Genomic DNA, 21,391 nt, shown 5'->3' with positions numbered 1-21,391 from the left:
GAGGCCGCTGATTGGCTAGTCGGGGAGAAAGGACGTCTCTGATTGGCTACTCAGTGAAAGCCCGTCGCTGATGGACTCGTTCTGTTATGCTCGTACCTGAGACCTGTAAGCTTAAAGCTGGTGAGCCCCGACGGTGATTGGCTAAACCAGAGAACCTGGGGAGAAATCTCGTCGCTGATTGGCCCCTGCGCCGCCTGTCGTCCCTGATTGGCTGTTGGGGAACCTGGCTAAAGGTTGTTCCGATCAGCTGCTCTCTGCGGATATCTCACTTCAGCAAACAATGTAGGAGAAACAGCGCAGTGACCGGCACACGGCGCGCAGCAGTCTGATAGAAAGCTTCCAGGCAGGCAGGGCTGTTGTTTTTGCTCACAAAATCCGATCATATTTCAGCTCGTCTGTCCGGTTTTTGAACATTTTCAGTGATGAGAAAGCGGAATCAGCCGCCCGGCGCAGAGCAGCAGCAGCAGCAGCAGCACGGAACGGCCACCGGCGCGCTGCTGGACGGCAAGCAGAGCTCCGGGGGAGACGGACAGTGGGGCAAGACCATGGGCAGGAGGCTCAAGAGGTCAGAATAAACACAGCAGCCTCTACTGGCTGCCAAATGCTTCTTAAACTGTATTATTGTGGAGGTGCTAGTGGACCTGGTTTCACTAATACTGTTATTGTAGTGGCACTAATGGCATTACAGTTTCACTAGTGCCTTAGGCTTCACTAATAGTGCTATTACAGTGGCACTAGTGCATAAGGTTTCATTATGTTTTCATATTGTAGTGCTTAAGATATTAATGGTGTTATTATTGTGATGCTAGTGCCTAAGGTTATGTTAATTGTTTTATTATAGTGGCACTAGTACCTGGTTTAATTAATAGTGCTATTACAATGTCACTATTGCCTTAAGTTTCATTAATTGTGTTATTATGGTGTCACTAGTGCCGTACGTTTCATTAATCATGATGTAATATGTTTATTATGTAATATGTTGTAATATGTAATATTATTAGTGCGTTAATTGTGTTGTTATAGTGTCACTGGTGCCTAAAGTTTCTTTAGTCATGTTATAATAGTGTTACTAGTGCCTGAAGTTTCGTTAATCATGTTATTATAGCTTTACTAGTGCATTATTCATGTTATTAATAGTGGCATTAATGCATAGGGTTTCATTAATTGTGTTATTATAGTGTCACTAGTGCCGTAGGTTTCATTAGTCGTGTTATTACAGTATCACTAGTACCTTAGGTGTCATTAATCATGTTATTTTAGTGTCACTAGCGCATAGGGTTTCAATAATCATGTTTTTACATTGCTTAAGGTATCATTAATAGTGTATAGTGATGTTAGTGCCTAAGGTTTCATTAATTGTTTTATTATAGTGGCACTAGTACCTGGTTTCGTGAGTCATGTTTTTATAGTGTCACTACTGCCTTAAGTTTCATTAATCGTGTTATTATTGTGTCACTAATGCATACATTTAATAACAATGTTATTATAGTGGCATTAGTACGTAGTTTCATTAATCTTGTTTTTATAGTTTACCCGGTTTCATTAATACTGTTATTATAGTGACGCCTGGTTTCATGAATACCATCATAATAGTGTCACTAATGCAAGTTTTCATAAAGGATGTTATCATAGAGCCACTAAATGTGTTGTTATAAGCTTTAATTAATTGAGTTAACTAGTTTTATTAATAGCTTTATTATATTAGCAGTATAGTATAGCATCGTATAGTGACACTAGAGTTTTCATATGTTGTTTTATTATAGTGTCATTAGTGCCTAAAGTGTCATTAATCGTGTTATTGTAGCATCAGTAGTCCCTAAAGAGTCATTAACCTTGTTATTACAGTGTCACTAGTGCCTAAAGGTTCATTAATCGTGTTATTACAGTGTCACTAATGCCTAAAGTTTCATTAATCATGCTATTATAGTGTTACTAATGCCTAAGTTTTCATATGTTGTGTTATTATAGTGTCACTAGTGCCTAAAGTTTCATTAACCATGTTATTATAGTGTCACTAGTACCAAAGGTTTCATTTGTGTTATTATAGTGTCACAAGTGCCAAAGGTTTTATTAATTGTGTTATTACAGTTTCACTAGTGCCTAAAGTATCATTAATCGTGTTATTACAGTGTCACTTGTGCCTAAAGCGTAATTAACTGTGTTATTATAGTATCACTAGTGCATACATTTTCATTAGAAATGTTATTATAGAGCCATTCGTGACTGAACATTTCATTAATTGTGTTCTTGTAGTGGCAATAGTACCTGGCTTCATTAATTTTGTTATTAAAGTGATGCTCATGCCTGGTTTCATTAATCTTGTTATTGTAGCGATACGAGTGCCTGGTTTTATTTAATGTGCTGTTATAGATTATTATTATAGTTTGTTTATAGTTTGTATTAGTCGTGTTACAGTGCATCTAGTATCTAAAGTTATCTTAATCATGTCGTTATTGCAGTTATCAGTATTGAGTAAGACGGTTCAGAAATACTGCTGAGTTACTGTGGGCAGCTGAAAAAAACCTAATGATTGCACCACAGCTGTGGGCTGCATTGTTTTGTGACTCAGTTTGTCTTTGCATAAAAGTTTCCTCTCTCTTCAGAGTGTGTAGGCTGTATCAGAATCACTGGGCCTTTTATGGATGCTGGGTTACGTGTAGCGGTCCATTGCAGGGGGATGGAGGAGGCAGTTTTTAGGTGCCGTCATAGTTTCGGACAGGATGAGCCAGTTTTAGCTGGGCTGAGTGATTTGCTGAAAGCTTGCACTTGCCTAATGAAGACTGTTCACTCTGAGTGGTGATATCCCTTGTCTGGCTACCTGACTACAGGTCATGATCGTGAAGAGCGGGGATCCTGTTTGTCCTGCTAGCTGAAATTCCAGTCGGACGTGAAGCCCCAGCACAGTGTGCTGGAAAAGGAATTCCAATGCAGCCTTTTCACCACAGCAGTGCGCTGAGCTTTCAGAGCAAGTGCTTTCTCTGCTCCAGCACGTCTGGTTTATCTCATCAATTAACTATCAAGCTCTTTATGAGATGAATTAGATGTGTTAAAGAGACTAAACCATGTGATTGTGTGGTTTTGTGGCCGTCTAGGACTTTCCTCCCATCGCCTAATATCTCTGTAGTAAGCAAAGGTGCCCAAAACTGTTGGGACATTTTCAATTCCTCTTTGGGGCTCAGATTCCAAAAGCATTCACTCTCAAAAAAGATTCTTCAAGGGTTCTTTAGTAAAGACAACGGTTCTATATAGCACCATGAGGAGCATTTGCATGCTTAAATGGTTCTTTGCATGGTTCAGATTGATTGAGAATGTTCTGTACATGGTTCTATGTAGAATCCTTTTGAAAAGGGTTCTGTATAGCACCAAAAAGTATACGCTTGACATTGTAGCAATACTGGAACCCTTTTTGGTGCTATGTAGAACCATTTTTAAAAGGTTTTTTATAGAACCATATACAGCATGGTCTCCATCAATATGAAGAACCATTTCACCATGCAAAGAACCATTTAAGCATGCCAATGGTTCTGTATAGAACCTCTTTTCCCTTTTGAAAAGGGTTCTTTATAGCACTAAAAAGTATACAAACTTGACATTGTAGCAATAGCAGAACCCTTTTTGGTACTATATAGAACCATTTTTTAAAAGGTTCTTTACAGAACCATATACAACACAGTCTCCATCAGTATGAAGAACCATTTCACCATGCAAAGAACCACTGATCCATTCAGATGAGTCTTAGAACCATTGTCTTTACTAAAGAACCCTTGAGGAAGCATCTTTTTAAGAGTGTAGTAGTGTTAACCTTATTGTAACTGCTAGAGAGAGCGTTCCGTGTGATGCTCGCTCTACCATCTAAAAACTGTCTTTATTTTTAGATGCTTTTGGGAAACCCAGTCCTGATTGGCTGTCTGAACTTCCGTATGTTCACAGTTCCGTGCCGTGCATTTTATTATTCCGACATACTTTTCCAAGCAGTTTCGTGCTCTGCACACCATGACGGCGTGAGCCTTTCACAGATATTAATTATAATAGCTATTTCTAAGTATATCTAAGTATATTAATGACTTGACTAATTAAAATAACACATTTCTTTAGTTTTTCACTGTATTCATGTTTATTTGTTATGTGTTCTGATGTTATATAGCATTTTAACTGGTACACAGTCTACTGAGATAAAACGCTTTAAACAGTGTTCTTTTGCACAGTACTCTGTGTGGGTGTGTGGGTGTGTGTGTGTGTCTGGATGTGTGTGTGTGTGTCTGCTGCTCAGATGCCAGATGAAAATCACTCTCTGTACTTGTCTTTGGTAGATGATGTTTCTTCCTGTTTTTTGGAATGAAATCACCAGTGGAACCATTTCTGGACTCTCATTGCGTTTTTGACTAATCTGATGAGTCAGGAGCAGAAAACCAGCGTTCTCCATCTGGGGCAGTGTTTACCTACCAGACATGAACTCCACCCATAAAGCAGCATCGGTACATAACGATGCAGTTTCAGGTCGGAGCAGAACTGACGAATACTTTTATTATGATGCACCTGAAACTAAACGCTGTTAAAGCGCAGTTCTGTAGGAGGGACTGACTGTGTGGGTGAGCCGTGATGGAACGTTAGCGCTGCTTTGTGCTCACTGTTCTGTTTTTACTTCAGAGAGAGGGGGAGAGAGAGAGAGAGAGAGAATAGAGAGAATGTGTGTTTGCCTTCTCGAACAGAAAGCAGAGACTCGTTCTTCTTCCTCTTACAGAAACTTGAGTGAGAAAGAGTGATGCTTTCTCTGGTGAGAGAGAGAGAGAGAGAGAGAGAGAGATGGGGGGAGGCTGAGTGATTTTCTCCTTTAACTGAAACACGAGAGAGAAAGAGTGATGTTTTCTCCGGGAGCGGACAGAGAGATCGTTTTTCCCCTTCAGTGGTGAGGGAGACACTTTCAGCTAGAGCGGCTGAGTGAGAGAACTTTCCTGAGAGAGAGAGAGAGAGAGAGAGAGAGAGAGAGAGAGATTTTCATCTATAGCAGTTGAGTGAGAGAGCTTTACTGAGAGAGAGAGAGAGAGAGAGAAAGAGAGGGAGAGATTTTCATCTATAGCAGTTGAGTGAGAGAGCTTTACTGAAAGAGAGAGAGAGAGAGAGAGACTTTCAGCTAGAGCAGCTGAGCGAGAGAGCTTTCCAGAGAGAGAGAGAAAGAGAGAGATATTCATCTATAGCACCTGAGTGAGAGAGCTTTACTGAAAGAGAGAGAGAGAGACACTTTCAGCCAGAGCAGCTGAGCGAGAGAGCTTTCCTGATAGAGAGAGAGAGATATTCATCTATAGCAGCTGAATGAGAGAGCTTTACTGAAAGAGAGAGAGAGACTTCCAGCTAGAGCAGCTGAGCGAGAGAGCTTTACTGAAAGAGAGAGAGAGAGATTTTCATCTATAGCAGCTGAGCAGGAGAGCATTTCTGAGAGAGAGAGGAGAGAGAGAGACTTTCTGTTTGAGCTGCAGTGGATGAGAGAGAGAGTTTTTCTTTGGCTGCCGGAGCTCAGCGTGCAGACGTTGCCGACTCAGCAGAAACGCTACATCCCCTTCTGCTGTGCTGAGGGACGCTGAGCTCGTATCACTGTTCCTGCTCACGTTAAAGCGATAGTTCAGCCAAAAAACTCATTTTCTCCCTGACCCGCCACCTCCCTCCACCCCCCCCCACCTCTGACTCACTGTTATCTATACACATGAACTAAAGTCCAGATTAAATTCACACTACAGTTGATTAGACGTGCTACATGCCTTTGCCTGACGTAGAGACAGGCAGGCAGTTTACACAGGGATAACCTCCATTGCTTGTTAGCTACATTAGCCTCGTAGCTCCAGTAGAGAGAAAACTGTGGCTGAACTGTCGCTTTAATGTCCAGTTCAGATCTGGTGGAGGCCGCACTAGAAATGCAGCTGAACCAGCTCTGCCAGCATTACCAGTGCAGTATGAGTGATGTGTGCGGTCAGGAATGTTAGGAGCTCAGGAGCTGAATTTTCTAAAACTATAGCAGGAAAGAAAGTCTGCTATATGAAGAAGAACACCTAAAAGCTTTTAAGGGTCCATATTCAACATTTGTCTTGTAGATTTCTGATTTATTATCATATAAGATTAATGCTTTTTATTTACAAACATAACTAATGTTTGCTTGACCATTTCCAACCTCTGTTTCAAAAAGGCTGTCGTTGTTGTGCCTTTAAACTTGATATATGTAAATGACCTCTCATCTAATTGGCGGACATCCTTTACAAGTCAAAAACAAACTCAAGCCACTGGAACAAAATGTCTGCAGTAACAACACTCCTTATCACTTCAATGTGAATAGGCAGGGCTAATCTGCTGTGGCTGAACGAATGGCTATATGCAGATGTGCTCATGTTTATGACATCACAACCATCAGGCAGTTTTAAAGCTTACTTTCCGTGTATGTGGACAGGAAAGTGATCAGAACGTTCTAACACTTCAACGGTGTTTACATTCAACATCAAACGCTTTTATTTAAAACGACAAGGAAAATGAGGATCTTTGATATGGGCCCCTTAAAGCTTCTGGAGCTGTAAAAATTTAATTTGTCTGAAGTTAAATGCTTAAGTGATACATTTAAAGCTGTAAATTTGGGTATGAAATTTTGCGACTGCCAGAAACTATACAGTCATATATGGAAACTAAACTGCAAAAACAACCGGCTTAAAATTCTTTGTTTTTATGATGTCACAAAAACCATCGCATTTATATATCCACCCATTTAGCCTACAGCAATTTAGCCCCGCCCATTCCTTCTGTAGTTTCAGCCCAGGCTGCTTTTTGAATGTGGCACATTACAAGGCAGCCAATGAGAACAGAGTTCATTTACATACATCAGTCTTAAAGGGCCCATATCCTATATTTTTTTGCATTTCATTCTTCCCTCTGATGTCCATTTCTAACATTTTATGTGGTTTAATGTGCCAAGAACAGTCATGATTAATGGTCACATGACTATTTTCCATCCTCTCTTTGTCTTCAGAATTAAGCAGGGTTTTTTTTTGTTGCTGTGCCTTCAAGATTAATATATGTAAATGAGCTGTATTCTGATTGGCTTGTCATGTATTGGGCCTCATTCAAAAAGCAGCCTGAAACACTCCTTATAACTTTGCTGTAGGCTGATTAAGTTGGGGTTTGTAAACCTTTTGGTTTTCATGACATCACCTTTTCATGTAACAACTTTCTGTGAGGGAGCTTTTAGAGGTGGACGTCTGGTTCCTATCACCACCACTGTGATCAACTCTGACTCTTAAGTTTCTCTAGGACAGAGCATTTCACACTAAACCACTCTGAATGACTCTGTTTACATCTTAACCATTTAATTATGCGGAAATTTTGGTGGTAAAGGCCTAAGACGGTTTGTGCCCCTAATAAGGAAGGTGAAGTAAAACCTAAGAAGTGATGAGGAAGAGAGGACGGAAGGATGTTACAGTGTCATGTGACATTGTTGCCAAGACTGACCTGCTGACTGCAGCGTTTCTTGACTGGGACTTTAAAACTCGGGTTACTGACCGATTGATTTGACCCCGTAGTGTTCATTCAAAGATAAAGCTAATATTACACAGTAGGTATTGATTAGAGGATCTATATATCAACGTCCGTTAAGGCTGCAGGAGTGTGGGTCGTATTCGGCTGTGAGCTGCAGAGGAAGTGTTCAGTTTACAGTAAAAAGAACGTATAGATGTATAATGTTGATGAAATTGAGAGATTGCACAGCTCTTCATTTGGTTTGGTCTCTCCATTGATCTCGATCTTTAATGTGTGGAGTCAAGTCAAGGGGAATTCCACCTATTTTTCAAAATTGTGGAGGTGATAGGAACCAGGGGTCGCCATGACTACAACACAAATATAGACACTTTATTTACTATCCAAAACCACCAGTGAACCTACACGAGTCTTCTGAGCTTTTACATAGACAGTTGATGATGGTAAAATAATGGAAAATCTGAAAAAGTTCATTTTCTGTGGGAACTATTTTGCCTCACAGCACCCTGCATGTATCCTTCCACCATGAGTGAGTTTTTAACATACATTTTAGACCAAAATGTTCTCAAAACTGTCGTAAAACAGTGTCTCAGAAATCAGGCAGTCTTTCACAACCATTCCATGCAATATCTTTCTGTGAGGGAGCTTTTAGAGGTGGACGTCTGGTTCCTATCATCACCACTGTGAACAATTCTGACTCGGTAAGTTTCTCAAGAACAGAGCATTTCACACCAAACCACTCTGAACGACTGTTTTACATCTTAACCATTTAATTATGCCATAATTTTGGTGGAATGCTCCTTCAAATAGACACTGAACAGAGCTTGTGAATGTAAGATGCTGGTCAAGCCTAATCTTTCTCAATAAATATACAAATTTACTTACTGAGAAAAAACGTTTCTCTTGATCTAACATATTACCTAGTTTTTAACAAGAAATCTATACGTCGATCTGCCCTAACAGTGTGACCTTAATGAGTATTTAATATTTAATAATTAATATAAATGTAATAACACAATAGAAATGTATGTATGTGGATAATAATCGGTTGTGTGCTACAGTTACGTATTTGGTTGAATAAGATTTTTGCCAGTTTTCTGTAATGCTTATAACAACTCAGAATGTATTTGTGGGCGGAGCAAGCATAGATCAATTCAGGCTGGTTCCATGTGCCCTTTGACCTTTGTGATGTCCATGGTAGTTGTAATCTCATGACCTGTGAGTGAACAGTGAGCACCATGTTATCAGAGAAAGAGAACCGCAGATTTTTTCAGTTTAATACTTCACAAGCTCCCTCTTTTAATAGTAATGAAAGGGGAACTCCACCAAATTTTCATAATTTCTCCATAATTAGATATGATATAAACAGAGTCTTTCAGAGTGGTTTAGTGTGAAACGCTCCATTCTAGAGAAACTCACTGAGTCAGAATTGTTCACAGTGGTGGTGATAGGAACCAGATGTCCACCTCTAAAAGCTCCCTCACAGAAAGTTATTAGCTGAAATGGTTATGAATACACTGGCTTATGTCTGAGACACTGTTTTATGATTGTTTTGAGAAAATTTTATTGTATACATTTTTTATACATTTATTATTTTTTTTTAAATATATTCATGGTGGAGGGATATGTTTAAAGCGTTATGAGGCAAAATAGTCCCCAAAGAAAACATTGTTTGAGATTTTCCACTATTTTACCGTCATCAATATTACATATAAAATCTCAGACATGTGTAGGTTCACTGGCGGTTTTGATTAGGATATAAAGTGTTTCATTTGAACAAATTATTGGAATTTCTCTTTAAAGCTTAATCTGACTGGATTCATTCATAAAGTGGAGGGTTTATTTAAAAAATAGCCTGTTTTTGGACTATTATGTCTCTGACTGGCCTTTATGTCCCAGAATTAAGGTAACATGCCATGTTTTCTCTAATTTTACACATTTAACAATGATATTGAAGATGTAAAAGCTTTGAAATAATACATAAAGAATTATGCAGTGCCCAAAAACTTGACTATATTTATATCTTGGACACAAAATTTAGGCATTTTGGCAAGGCAACATTATTTATAGAGCACCTTTCATACAGTGCTGTAGTCAGAAAATACAGAGTTGTTTTTTAAAAAAAAAGGAAAGTAAATGAGAATAGAAATTAAAAGCATGATTAAAACAATAGATTTAAAATTATTATGTAAAAAATCCAATTAGAAATTAAATTAGGATGGTTAAAAATCAAATTAAAAATTAAATTAAGGATAAAAAGGTAGTTATAAGCCTCTAGATCAAAATGACTATCCGTTCAGCTGTGGCCAGACTTTTGACTGGTCCTGTAAATATGAACAAATAATATTATAAAATTGCTAATAAACCAGTGAGTAATAACAGAAAGTGCTGTATGTTTTCCTCTCTCACTTTAATGTATAAGTGTGGTATCAGTGGCCCCTGTAAAACGTCACCGTCGCTCCATGTTCGAACTGAAAGGCGACCCTGCTGGTGCTCTCAGCCTGACTGTAATCCAACCCGCTGTCCAGCGTAGGTCCAGGACAGCAGGCACGTGGGCCGTTATTATATGTCGGACACAAGAGCCAGCGCCATTCAGCCGAACGGCAGCGGTGCGAGGAAGGTAGACGAGGTGAAGGTCAAGAGGAGTGCAGTTCAATTTAAACCCATCCATTTCAGGAAACGTGATCCGTCAGCCGGCGTTTTTCCAGACGGTTCCACAGCATCGTTTTAGTAGACGCTGAACATTAGTTCAGTACTTTAGTCATGAACTAGTATGTTAAACAGATCCAGTACTGAAATCTGAGCCACATTCAGGTGTATAAGGTATTGAGGTATTTTCTGAATAATTCTTTAAGGTTCTTTAAGGGTTCTTTAGTAAAGGGAGTGGCTCTGTTTAGGACCATGAGTTCAATATAGACCCATTTGCATGGTGAAATGGTTCTTCAGAGTGATGGAGAATATGTTCAGTATAGTACCAAAAATGGTTCTGCTATTGGTAGTGTTAAGCTTGTAACAATAGAAGAACCATTTTTGGTGCTAAATAGAACCCTTCTCAAAAAGGTTTTATACAGGTCCATATACAACATGTTCTTCATCAATTTGAAGAACCGTTTCACCATGCAAAAAACTCTTTAAGCATGCAGGTGGTTCTTTGAGTGTGCATGGTTCTGTGTAGAGCCGTTGTCTTTACTAAGGAACCCATGAAGAACCGTCTTTTTTTAAGAGTGATGCAAGGAACCGTTTAAGCATGCAAATGGTTCTTTGAGTGTTCATGACTCTGTGTGGACCATTGTCTTTACTAAAGAACCCTTGAAGAACCATCTTTTTAAATAGTGATACAAAGAACCATTTATGCATCCAAATGGTTCTTTGAGGGTTCATGGTTCTGTGTAGAACCATGTTCTTGACTAAAGAAACCAATGTAGAACCATCTTTTTTAAGAGTGATGCAAAAAACCATTTATGCATCCAGATGGTTCTTTGAGGGTTCATGGTTCTGTATAGAACCATTGTCTTTACTAAAGAAACCAATGAAGAATCATCTTTTTAAAGAGTGATTTATAATTAAAGAAATATTTTAATATTAAAGCATCCAAAGGCTAGAGGCTTTAAAATATGCGGCTTTTGTTTAAATATGCAAATGTATGCATACTGAATAGACAATCATTAGCATATCTAAATGCAGTCTCTTGGAAGAACTTCGAATACGAAAAAATGTGTAATAATGTCATTAACAGCTGGCAAAGATTCACTGTGACAGCAGTTGGTTTTAAAGATTTTTAAAGAATTTTGAGCATTTTATTTTTCATACTTTATTAAATTTTATAATCAATAATAATCAATTCTGACATTCCAAAATCGATGCTGAATCGCCACCTTTAGCTTGATGCCTCATGCTACATCTTTACACCCCCAGTAATAGCTCTGTGGTGAACTCATGACCCAGACTCCCTCACGCTCCCGTGGTCATGCTGCTCTTCCAGAGTTTATTTTGCAGTGTCATTATATATGAAGCACTTAGTTGCTGAATGCTGAGTCACCGTCCGTCTCCCCAGAGCTTCCAGAATGAACTCCAGACCCAAGAGATTTGTCCACGTTACAGATTTAGCACCTTATTTGAGCTGCTCCTCGGAGAGTAGGCTGATTTAGCTCAGGCAGGGAGCACCGAGTAAGAAGTTAAAGAAGTAGTTTTTAGTTTTGACATCTTACTGTGGCTTTTTAAGTCTACAAATACTGGAAATTAGCTTCTTTTTCCTAATGGTCAATTCTCACACGAAAATCTATCATAAACAGATACGTTTTATAACTAGGAACCAGGAGTAGATGATAAAAACGCTCCTGAAAAGTATTTAATATACATTATGTGGCCAAAAGTATATGGACAGCCCTCCTAATTACTGACTTCACATATTTCAGCCACACTTATTGTTAACAGGTGTATAAAAGCTTTGCCATCTCCATAAGCAAATACTGGCAGTAGAATGGGTCGTACTGAAGAGCTCAGTGACTTTAAACATGGCGCTCTCGTAGGATGCCTCCTCTGCCACAAGTCAGTTTGTGAAATTTGTGTCCTGCTAGAGCTGCCCTGGACAACTGTAAGTGCTGTAATTGTGAAATGAAGGCAATGAAGGTATTTAGTACGAAGCACATGAAGCTAACGGTCTTTCTGTTGTTGATTTAGGAATCTTTTCCTCACAGAAGGCTTCTAGTTCTGAAATATCCATAGTTCGTCTTCCATGCGCAGCATGTTTGCGATCCAACCACAGATTTTCAGTAAATTTCTGAGTCTGGAGACGATGAAGGTCATTCCAAAGCCTTAATATTTTGTGTTCTTGAAGTGGTTCAAGGTTGAAATTGGATCATTGTCTTGCTTCTTCGATTATTGGGTTCTCATTTGAAATGATCAGCTCGGTTGAGTCTTATAGACAGAAAGAGGTGAAGGACTGGAGAGAATGTGATTAGAGCAGAAATGAAGAGAGGACAGACGGGGAGTGAATGAGTGAATGCACGATTAGAGGACATTAAAAGGTATTGTAAGGAGTTCTGAGCCGGTGGGGCGGTCATTCCAGTTCAACAGTGTGTGTGTGTGTGTGTTTGTGTGTTTGTGTGTGTGTGTGTGTGTGTGTGTGAGAGAGAGAGAGAGAGAGTGTGTGAAGGAGACTGGTCTGATTGCGGTTACGGAGCGTCAGGACAGAGAACTAACTCACTCAGGCATTCCTGTCAAAACAGATCTACCAAACTGAACTGAACTGCCAGAGACACTCATTACAGAGAGAGAGAGAGAGGGAGGAATAGGAAAAGAAAGGAGAGAAAGGAAAGAAAATGAAAATGAAACAGCGTGAAAGAGAAAGGAAAGAGGAGAAGAACAAACATAGTGAGAGAGAGGTAGGAAGGAGGAAGAGAAGAGAGAAAGGAAAAAGTAAGAGGAAACAGAGAAAACAAAAGGAAGAGGAAACAGGGCGAAAGAGAAAGGAAAGAGAGAGCAGAAAGGAAGAGTAAAGAATAGAAAAAAAGAAGAAACAGAGAGAAAGGAAAGAGGACGAAGAAACAGTGAGGGAGAGAAAGGAAAGAGGAAAAAAATAGAGAGAGAGAGTGGAAAAAAGGAAGAGGAAAGAGAGAGAGAAAGGAAAGAGGAAAAAGACAAAGAGCAAAAGAAAAAAGGAATAGGAAGCTGGGAGAGAAATAAGAGAGGAAGAGGAAACAGGGGGAGAGAGAAAGGAAAGAAAGAGGAAACAGGGAGAGAGAGAGAGAAAGGAAAGAGGAAACAGACAGAGAAAGGAACGAAAGACAGATGAAACAGAAAGGGAGAAAGACGAAGAGGAAATAGAGAAAGGAAAGAGAGAGAAAGAGGAAACAGAGAAAGGAAAGAGAGGATGAAGAAACAGTGTGACAGAAAGGAAAGAAGGAGAGAAAATAGAGAGGAAACAGAGAGAGAGAGAGAAAGGAAAGGAAAAGGAAACAGAGAGAAAGGAAGGAAAGAAAGAGGGAACAGAGAGAGAGAGAGAGAGAGAAAGGAAAGGAAAAGGAAACAGAGAGAAAGGAAGGAAAGAAAGAGGGAACAGAGAAAGAGAGAGAAAGGAAAGAAAGGAAACAGAGAGAGAGAGAGAGACTGTGACTGTGATTAGTGTGTTTACTCACTGTTTGGCAGCTGAGAGTTTGGATTCCTGTCAGACTGTTAACTTTAATCTCTCTGTTCAGCAGGTGGGTTCGGTGTGTTTTTGACTGCTGTAAGTAAAAATTCTGCAGACTGCTGGTCAGACAGTGATGAGGTCAGCAGGAGCGACTCCTCTGGCTGCTCCCTCAGAGTCTCTTGACCTTAATGCTTCCTCTCACTTTGTGGGATCACAGTTACTGACTGCAGCCCATCTGCTGCTACACTCGTCCCAGCTCCACACACACTAGCATATCAGCATCACTGTTGTGCTGAGAACAGACCACCACCCAAATGACATCCGGACCGCAATGGCCTTGTGGTGGTCCCTGTCTAGTGATGGCCGTTTTGACAGGAAAGTAAATGAGTGCTATGTTTTTCCTTGTCTGTGGCGGCGCTGCTCTCAGATGTTTGATTACTCACATATTCATTGGTTGGGTAGGTTTTCGGTTTTTAATTTTGGTATTAGAATATTCGTGCTAATTGTGGGCTACCAATAATGGCGAACTGCAAAACACTGCGCTCTCTCATAACGCTGTAACGTTCGGGGCTCTTAAAAGAAACGTAGATGACTTAAGGTCACGGTCCATAACACAGCTTTATTTTTAATTCAATGAAAACAGTTAACACCTAAATCATAGCATAGCATTTTAAATAGCACTCAGGCTCTTCAACATAAAAGTCTGTGTACCTAAAACAGCCCAACCCAAACATTTCTTCTCTTTAAAGACACTGAACTACCTACAACACAGTGTGGCAGCGTCACAGTACATTTATCAGCACATTCTTGTGCTGTGTTTATAGTTTTTAATTACACTGTTAAAATATGGAAATATGGGCAGCACAGTGGCACAGTGGGCAGCACTGTCACCTCACAGCAAGAATGGCCTGGGTTCAATTCCTGGCCGGGCGACCAGCGTCCTTTCTGTGTGGAGTTTGCATGTTCTCCCCGTGTCTGCGTGGGTTTCCTCCGGGTACTCCGGTTTCCTCCCGCAGTCCAAAAACATGCAGTCAGGTCAATTGGACGTGCTAAAATGCCCCTAGGTGTGAATGTGTATGTCTGCGATGGACTGGCGACCTGTCCAGGGTGTATCCTGCCTTCCGCCCAATGACAGCTGGGATAGGCTCCAGCACCCCACCACGACCCAGAAGGATAAGCGGTTTAGATGATGGATGGATGGATGAAATATGGAAATATACCCATCTCAGCTCGGGTGCCGGGCATTCTGCTCACTCACACAGGTAAATGTCACGCTAATGCTGTGCTAGGTCGCATTTATTCCCAGTGTCGCTGCCAACAGAACTGGATTATGTTTGGGACCAATATGGTGGGAATACTATGGCCTCTTTTCCAGTGCAGGGCCGAACAGTTCTGAGCACAGAGGGTGACCGCTCCAGTGGCGTTTCCACACGGACGTGGTTCGGCACAGAACACTTAAAAACCTGGCTTTTTTCCGGCACGGTTAGCTAACCGTACTCGGGGCCACCCCCTTCGGTGCAGTGACGGTTTTATGTTTATGTCGTTATTGTCGGCATTGTACCACAGCGTCCTGCTGCTTTAGCTCAAACTTGAAAACAGTCACATAAGTTCAGTTCACTCACACTGACGGCAAATAAATGAAAGCAGTGCACGATTTTAAACCCACCGTTCAATAAACGTCAAAGCTTCAATCTAGCACCAATTTCTTAATATTAAACAGTGCTGATAACCAGGAGAGAGTAGCTGGTGAGCGCTAGGTCAGCTAGCATGCTGCCAGCTCTGCTCAGAACAGGTTTGATTCTGACTAACAAAAGCTTTACTGACACAAGTTTAGATGATGATGACTCAGCTTTGAGGAAGCGAAGTTGAGGGTCTGATGTTAGAGGGACGGAAAACCGAAATTAAACCTGTTCTCTGGTGTCTGGAGCTGGAGCCTCCTAGCTAGCTAAGCTAATGCTACCCGGCTCCTCTCTCCTAGTTAACTTAGCATAGCTGAAGAGATCCAAACACCCCAGTGCAGGTTCGATTTGACTAACTGGTGCTCTGCTCTCACAAGTATAGATGATAAAAACTAGAGCAAAGGTGACAGAAAGCCAAAATCAAACTGGTCTGTAGTGCTTTGAATTGTAGCCGCTAGGCTAAGCTAATGCGGGTGCACGATGCGTCCCACGGCAGCACAATGTTTAAAAACACCCGTTTAGAGGATAAAGACTCGTATCTGAGAGCAAAGCGGTACAAGAGCTAGAAACAGAAACCATAACCGGTCTCACGAGTCCAGACCAGCGTGGAACGGCCCAGTACGGCTCTGAGAACCATTTGGCCCTTCTTACCTCGAGTTAGACCACCTCTGGTTAAGCTGTGCATGAGCTGTGCTATTACCCCCTGGCCCACCACTGAGAGAGACTAGCGGGCCTGGTAGACAGCGAAAGTAGCCAACCTGGACATTCAGATTTTACAGCGGATAAAGCTACTGATGTGCTTTCGACAAGGATGTTGGCCCCTCTCCAGACCCTCGCCACATCAGCAGGGCAAAGCTTTGAATATTCGCTGTTACTGCCCGAAGTTCCGGAGCCCCCAGAATTGGTATTCAGGACAGCCCGAGTCTGTGTCTGAAGATGCATCGTCCTCGTTGAGTTGCATTGACAGGCTCCTTCTGTGGGCTTTGGTGTGCAAGAGGAACCTGTATATGCACATTTTAATTATGCTAATGTTATGCTAAGGTAACCTTGTAAGGCTGTCAAGCCAGAGACCTTTCAAAACAAAAACCAACGGCCACCTGGAGTCCAGCGGCCTCACCCGAAATGCGACCCGTCTTCCTCAGTTTGTGTTGTGACTACAGCAGCTTGTCTACAGTAACAATAGTGCGGCTCGCCTGATGGACAGAACAGGTTGGTGAGGGCTTTCAGTTATGTGGTGTAACCTAGGTGTGGACTGATGGTGCTCACCTCTCTGTTTATCTAACACAATGGGCTGTTTAGCAGGTGTTTCTGCTCTACACTGAGAGCTCCTTTAAGGCGGAGGAAGTGTTTTCGAGTACTGACGATATCCATGATATGCTAAGAAAAACACATTGCTCAGCTTTCTCTTTTTCCTCATAACACTCTGTTTGGAGTGTGACTCTGAAAAACCTCTGTCTGGAGGGCCATGTGGCTCTAACACTTTGCCTTACCCCTCTATCTCAACAATCATCGGGACACCCCCCCCCTGCGCAAAACGGAGGGCTAAGTGGTAGGGGTGAGGGGTGAAATGGGATTGGGCCTCAGACTTCACCTGCTAGCAAATGCTGCATGTTAAACTGAGTTTAAAGCACTTGAGGTCGGAAGAACAACAAAATCTGATAAGATTGTATTGTGTTTTGTGTTTTTATCTCTGATTAATTGACTGATATGAAGTCTTTGATCTCTTTGTGTCTCAGATGTGACCTGTTCTACTTTTGAGATTTTAACCTGACAGTAAACCGTTAACTGCAGATCATTTCTTTGGATTCTGTAGAACTGCTGTGAGTGTATCAGCAAAGTTAGTTCTCTTTTCTTCTTGCAAAAGCACTTTTTTAAATGCTTAGCTTTGTATCAGTGGCCAGGAAGTACCTAATGAGAAACTGTAGAACAGACTCAGTTTATATCACAATACCTACATTTAGAGCCAGTTATTCATTCAACCTAATGAGCCAAACAGAAAGCTAACATTGTAGCTGTACCAGGTCGATTCTTTAGGCTGAATAAGATTTTTGCCAGCGCTCTGTAAAGGTTGTTCAGCCTCCAAACAGTAGCTATGATAGAACACATTTAAATGATGATCACGTGGTTCACATTTTATAGGATACGCAGTTCTGTACTGTTTGTCAGCACCTGGTCTCTTCATGGGTCAAGCATCTAAATTGTGTCCTGATAAGATTTTAGCCACGTGCATTTACACTTAATAGTCAAATGTGTCTCTGGTCAGTTGGACTTAAATCTTATTGCTGTTTGAGATGGAATATGCAAATCCGCTCGTTACATGTTAACCAGTTACCAACGGTTTATCCGTTCAGCCTCTTCGTCTGCAGTTTGTTCTGTACAGTAGTGTCTGTCCATGGTGCTATTAAGCATTTCGTTTCTTCCGGACCCGAACCATGTGTGCTGTTGTACTGGGAGGAGTTTCGGTTGTTCTGGAAAGGGTTTTGGTTGTTCTGCGAGGGGTTTTGGTTGTTCTGGGAGGAGTTTTGGTTGTTCTGTGAGGGGTTTTGGTTGTTCTGGGAGGGGCTTCGGTTGTTCTGTGAGGGATTTTGGTTGTTCTGGGAGGGGCTTCGGTTGTTCTGTGAGGGGCTTCGGTTCTGGGAAGGGTTTTGGTTGTTCTGCGAGGGGTTTTGGTTGTTCTGCGAGGAGTTTTGATTGTACTAGGAGGGGATTTGGTTGTTCTGGGAGGAGTTTTGGTTGTTCTAGGAGGGGCTTCGGTTGTTCTGGGAAGGGTTTTGGTTGTTCTGCGAGTGGTTTCGGTTGTTCTGCGAGGGGTTTCGGTTGTTCTGGGAGGAGTTTTGATTGTACTAGGAGGGGATTTGGTTGTTCTGGGAAGGGTTTTGGTTGTTCTGTGAGGGGTTTCGGTTGTTCTGGAAGGAGTTTTGGTTGTTCTAGGAGGAGTTTTGGTTGTTCTAGGAGTTGTTGAATGTGTCATGGCGAGATAGGTGTGTTTACGCTGCTGTAACATGCATCTCAGTTCACCTCCTGATCAGATTTGTATCTGTTTTAAATGCGTCTTGGCTGCGTTTACACTTGCATTTTTATGTGGTTTGTCTTCATCCAGATATAATCCTGATACCCAAATGGCATGAAGTGACCAGGTGTAAATGGGATCATGAAGTGACCAGGTGTAAATGGGGTCTTAGACAACTAGGAAACAGTTTAAAACCATGTTGTTTTTGCTTGTAAAAACTCTATATAACATAAAAAATAAATTCAAGCAAACTTTAATCCAGTAAAAAGGACAAAAACAAGTGTCGGTTGATAACAAATTGCCATAGCAGAGAGGTATTAAGATACTTCAGCGTATGAACTCATATTAAATCGCTGATGTTGCACAGCGTTAAAGTGCCGTGTGTATATATATATATATATATATATATATATATATATATATATATATATATATGTGTATATATATATTAAGTGTTCCTGTGCATTTCAGACAGAGCAGCTTTGCTGTTTGTTAAAGAGCACTCGCTCCAAAAACTACCTCAGTGCTCACTGAGCTCTAATAGAACCCATATGGTGGAGGATTAGCTTGACTAGCCTCATTAGCATTAGCCTGGAGCTCCATCACACACAGAACTCAACAGCACACATCACCCCCCATCTCTGTCTCTTTCTCTCTCTCTCTGGTACCTGTCTTTGTGTCTCTCTCCCTCCCTTTCTCTGTCTCGCACTCTCTTGCACTCTCTTGCTCTGTTACCTGTTTGTTGGTTTCTCTCTCTCTCCTTCAGTTTCTCCCTGTTTCTCTATCTCTCTCTCTGTCTCTCTCACTCTTCCTCAGTCAGTTCTCTCTCGTGTTTTTTCTCTTTTACCCTGTCTCTCTCTGTTACCTCTTCCCCCCCCCCTCTCTCTTTAGACCCCCGTCAGTTTGCATACAGCACTGTTAACACTGCTTGAGCACCCCCACACACACACAGAGCTAATCTTTCACATTAAAGTGATAGTTCAGCCTGAAATCTAATTTACTCTGTTTCCTTTTTTTATCCCAAATATAGTTGTGATGAAGTTTCTTTTACGCTGGAAAAACTGAAATGGAAAGAAAGTATAGGATATGAGCCTTTATTGTCCACACAGGGTGTAGCCTGCGTTAGTGCACCCCCTCTCTGCTACAGCGCACATAACAGTCTCAGCAGCAGGAGCGAGAACACACAGAGTCGACTGCACTCTGATAGAGAATGAAGACCGACAGAGCTTCATACAACACACACACACACACACACACACACACACAGATACTCGCACAGACAGCATTAAGCCTCAAACCAAACACACACACACACACACACACACCGTCTGCTCGTCTGGATTTTCCAGATGTTCAGGAGGATTTTTTTGAGTTCAGCATGATTGTGCTGGATTTCACTACTGTTATAACCCCCCCACCCCTTCTTTTTTACAACCTGTCTCTCTCTTTCTGCCTCTCTCTCTCCCTTGCTCTCTCACTCACACACTCTCACTCTCTCTCTGCACTCACTCATTCTCTCTGTCTCTCTTTCTGTCTTTCTCTCTGCCTCTGTCTTTTGCACTCACTCTCTCTCTCTCTTTCCCTCTCTCTCTTTCTTTTTCTTGGTCTCGCTCTCTCGCACTCACTCATTCTTTCTCTTTTGCTCTCTTTCTTTCTCTTTTTCTCTTTTTCTCTTTCTCTCGCACTCACTTTTCTCGCACTCACTCATTGTCTTTCTCTCTTTCTCTTGCTCTTTCTTTTTCTCTCTGTCTATCTCTTCATCTTTCTCTCTCATTCTTTTAATCTTTCTTTCTTTGTCTCTCTGTCTGTCTGTCTCTCACTCATTCTGTTTCTCTCTCGCTCACTCTCTCTCTCTTTCTCTGTCTTTCTATCTGTTTCTCACCTTTGCCCTCACTCATTCTCCCTGTCTCTCTCTCTCTCTCTCTCTCTCTCTCTCTCTCTCTCTCTCTCTCTCTCTCTCTCTCAGATCACTGAGCAGTGTCTTTATCTCTTTAGGGTGACTAATCAGCCATGAGGACGTGTAAATTAATTCCAAGCAGTTTTGGAGCTTTTCTATTGGTCCAGTCATCATGAAATTTTCACTCAGTGCAAAACAGTGTGTACACCAACACGTGTGTGTGTGTGTGTGGTGTCTGTGTGTGTGTGTGTGTGTGTGTGTGCTGTGAAGACTGGAAAATCTGTACATTCATAGTCGAGGTCAGTAAACTGATCATGACTAGTGAAAGCTGAGGTCAGAAACTGGACTCCACTGACCTTCACTGTCCTGTCATTTAGAAGAGCACGGCACAAACTAACACGGGGTAAAATATGGCATGGATTTTTCATGCAGTTTAGCAGGTCCAAATATAACACGCTTTTGGTCTTCATCTCGTGTTCCCATAGCAACACCATCTGTGGTCAGACAGATATTTCTCCAGATTCACCCTGATGGCTCAGTGAGTTACATGCAGCCTAATAATCTGTTAACAATCCGACTGATAGCTCAATTGGAATGGAATATGTCCGTGTAAACACCTCAATCAGAATAGACTAGTCCGATTGAGGCCACTCGGAATACAGTTTCTATCCGATTGAACGAGGTGGGTAATCCGATACGTCTGATTACATTCTCAAATAGAAAAGTTTAAGTACATTCTGATCATGTTTGTCACGTTATAGTGAAAGTTTATGGTGCTCAACATGGCGGAGCAGAAACTGGTCTGCAGAGGAGACAAAGTTTATGCTCTGAGCTTTAAAAGACGGTGGTGGGACGGACGTCCAGCTTATGTGTCTCAGAACACGACGTCTTCCTCTCTGCGTTGTTTAATTAGTACAAGTGAAGTCTGTTTTCTGAGTCTGACATCATTTTAAAGTAAGTAAAAACACAAAGCACTGCTCACTGCTGCTCATCTCACTCTGACTGGACTCACATGTTGCTGGTTGTCATGGTAACGTCTACACTAAGTGGTTCTCTATGCGTTTGCGTAATTTGGATCAGATTACTTGCAGTGAGCATGTAAACTGTGATTTTCATCAGATTGTTGAGGAGAGTGATTTTATGTATTCATCTATAATTGGAATATATTT

At 41.3% G+C, this 21,391-nt stretch overlaps 1 protein-coding gene across 1 annotated transcript in view; it reads left to right on the top strand.

Moving 5' to 3' along the window:
- The first annotated feature begins 233 nt into the window (after nucleotides 1–233).
- The window catches only part of abhd12 (abhydrolase domain containing 12, lysophospholipase), a 38,876-nt gene continuing 17,718 nt past the window's right edge, over nucleotides 234–21,391 (top strand). The window contains 1 exon segment of the mRNA XM_036593714.1: nucleotides 234–565. Within this exon segment, the coding sequence (XP_036449607.1) occupies nucleotides 423–565 (143 nt within the window). The 5' untranslated portion in view covers nucleotides 234–422.

This window comes from Colossoma macropomum, unplaced genomic scaffold (genome assembly GCF_904425465.1).
Source record: "Colossoma macropomum unplaced genomic scaffold, Colossoma_macropomum, whole genome shotgun sequence".
Taxonomy (NCBI): Eukaryota; Metazoa; Chordata; class Actinopteri; order Characiformes; family Serrasalmidae; genus Colossoma; species Colossoma macropomum.
This window is presented reverse-complemented; position numbering and strand designations above follow the sequence as displayed.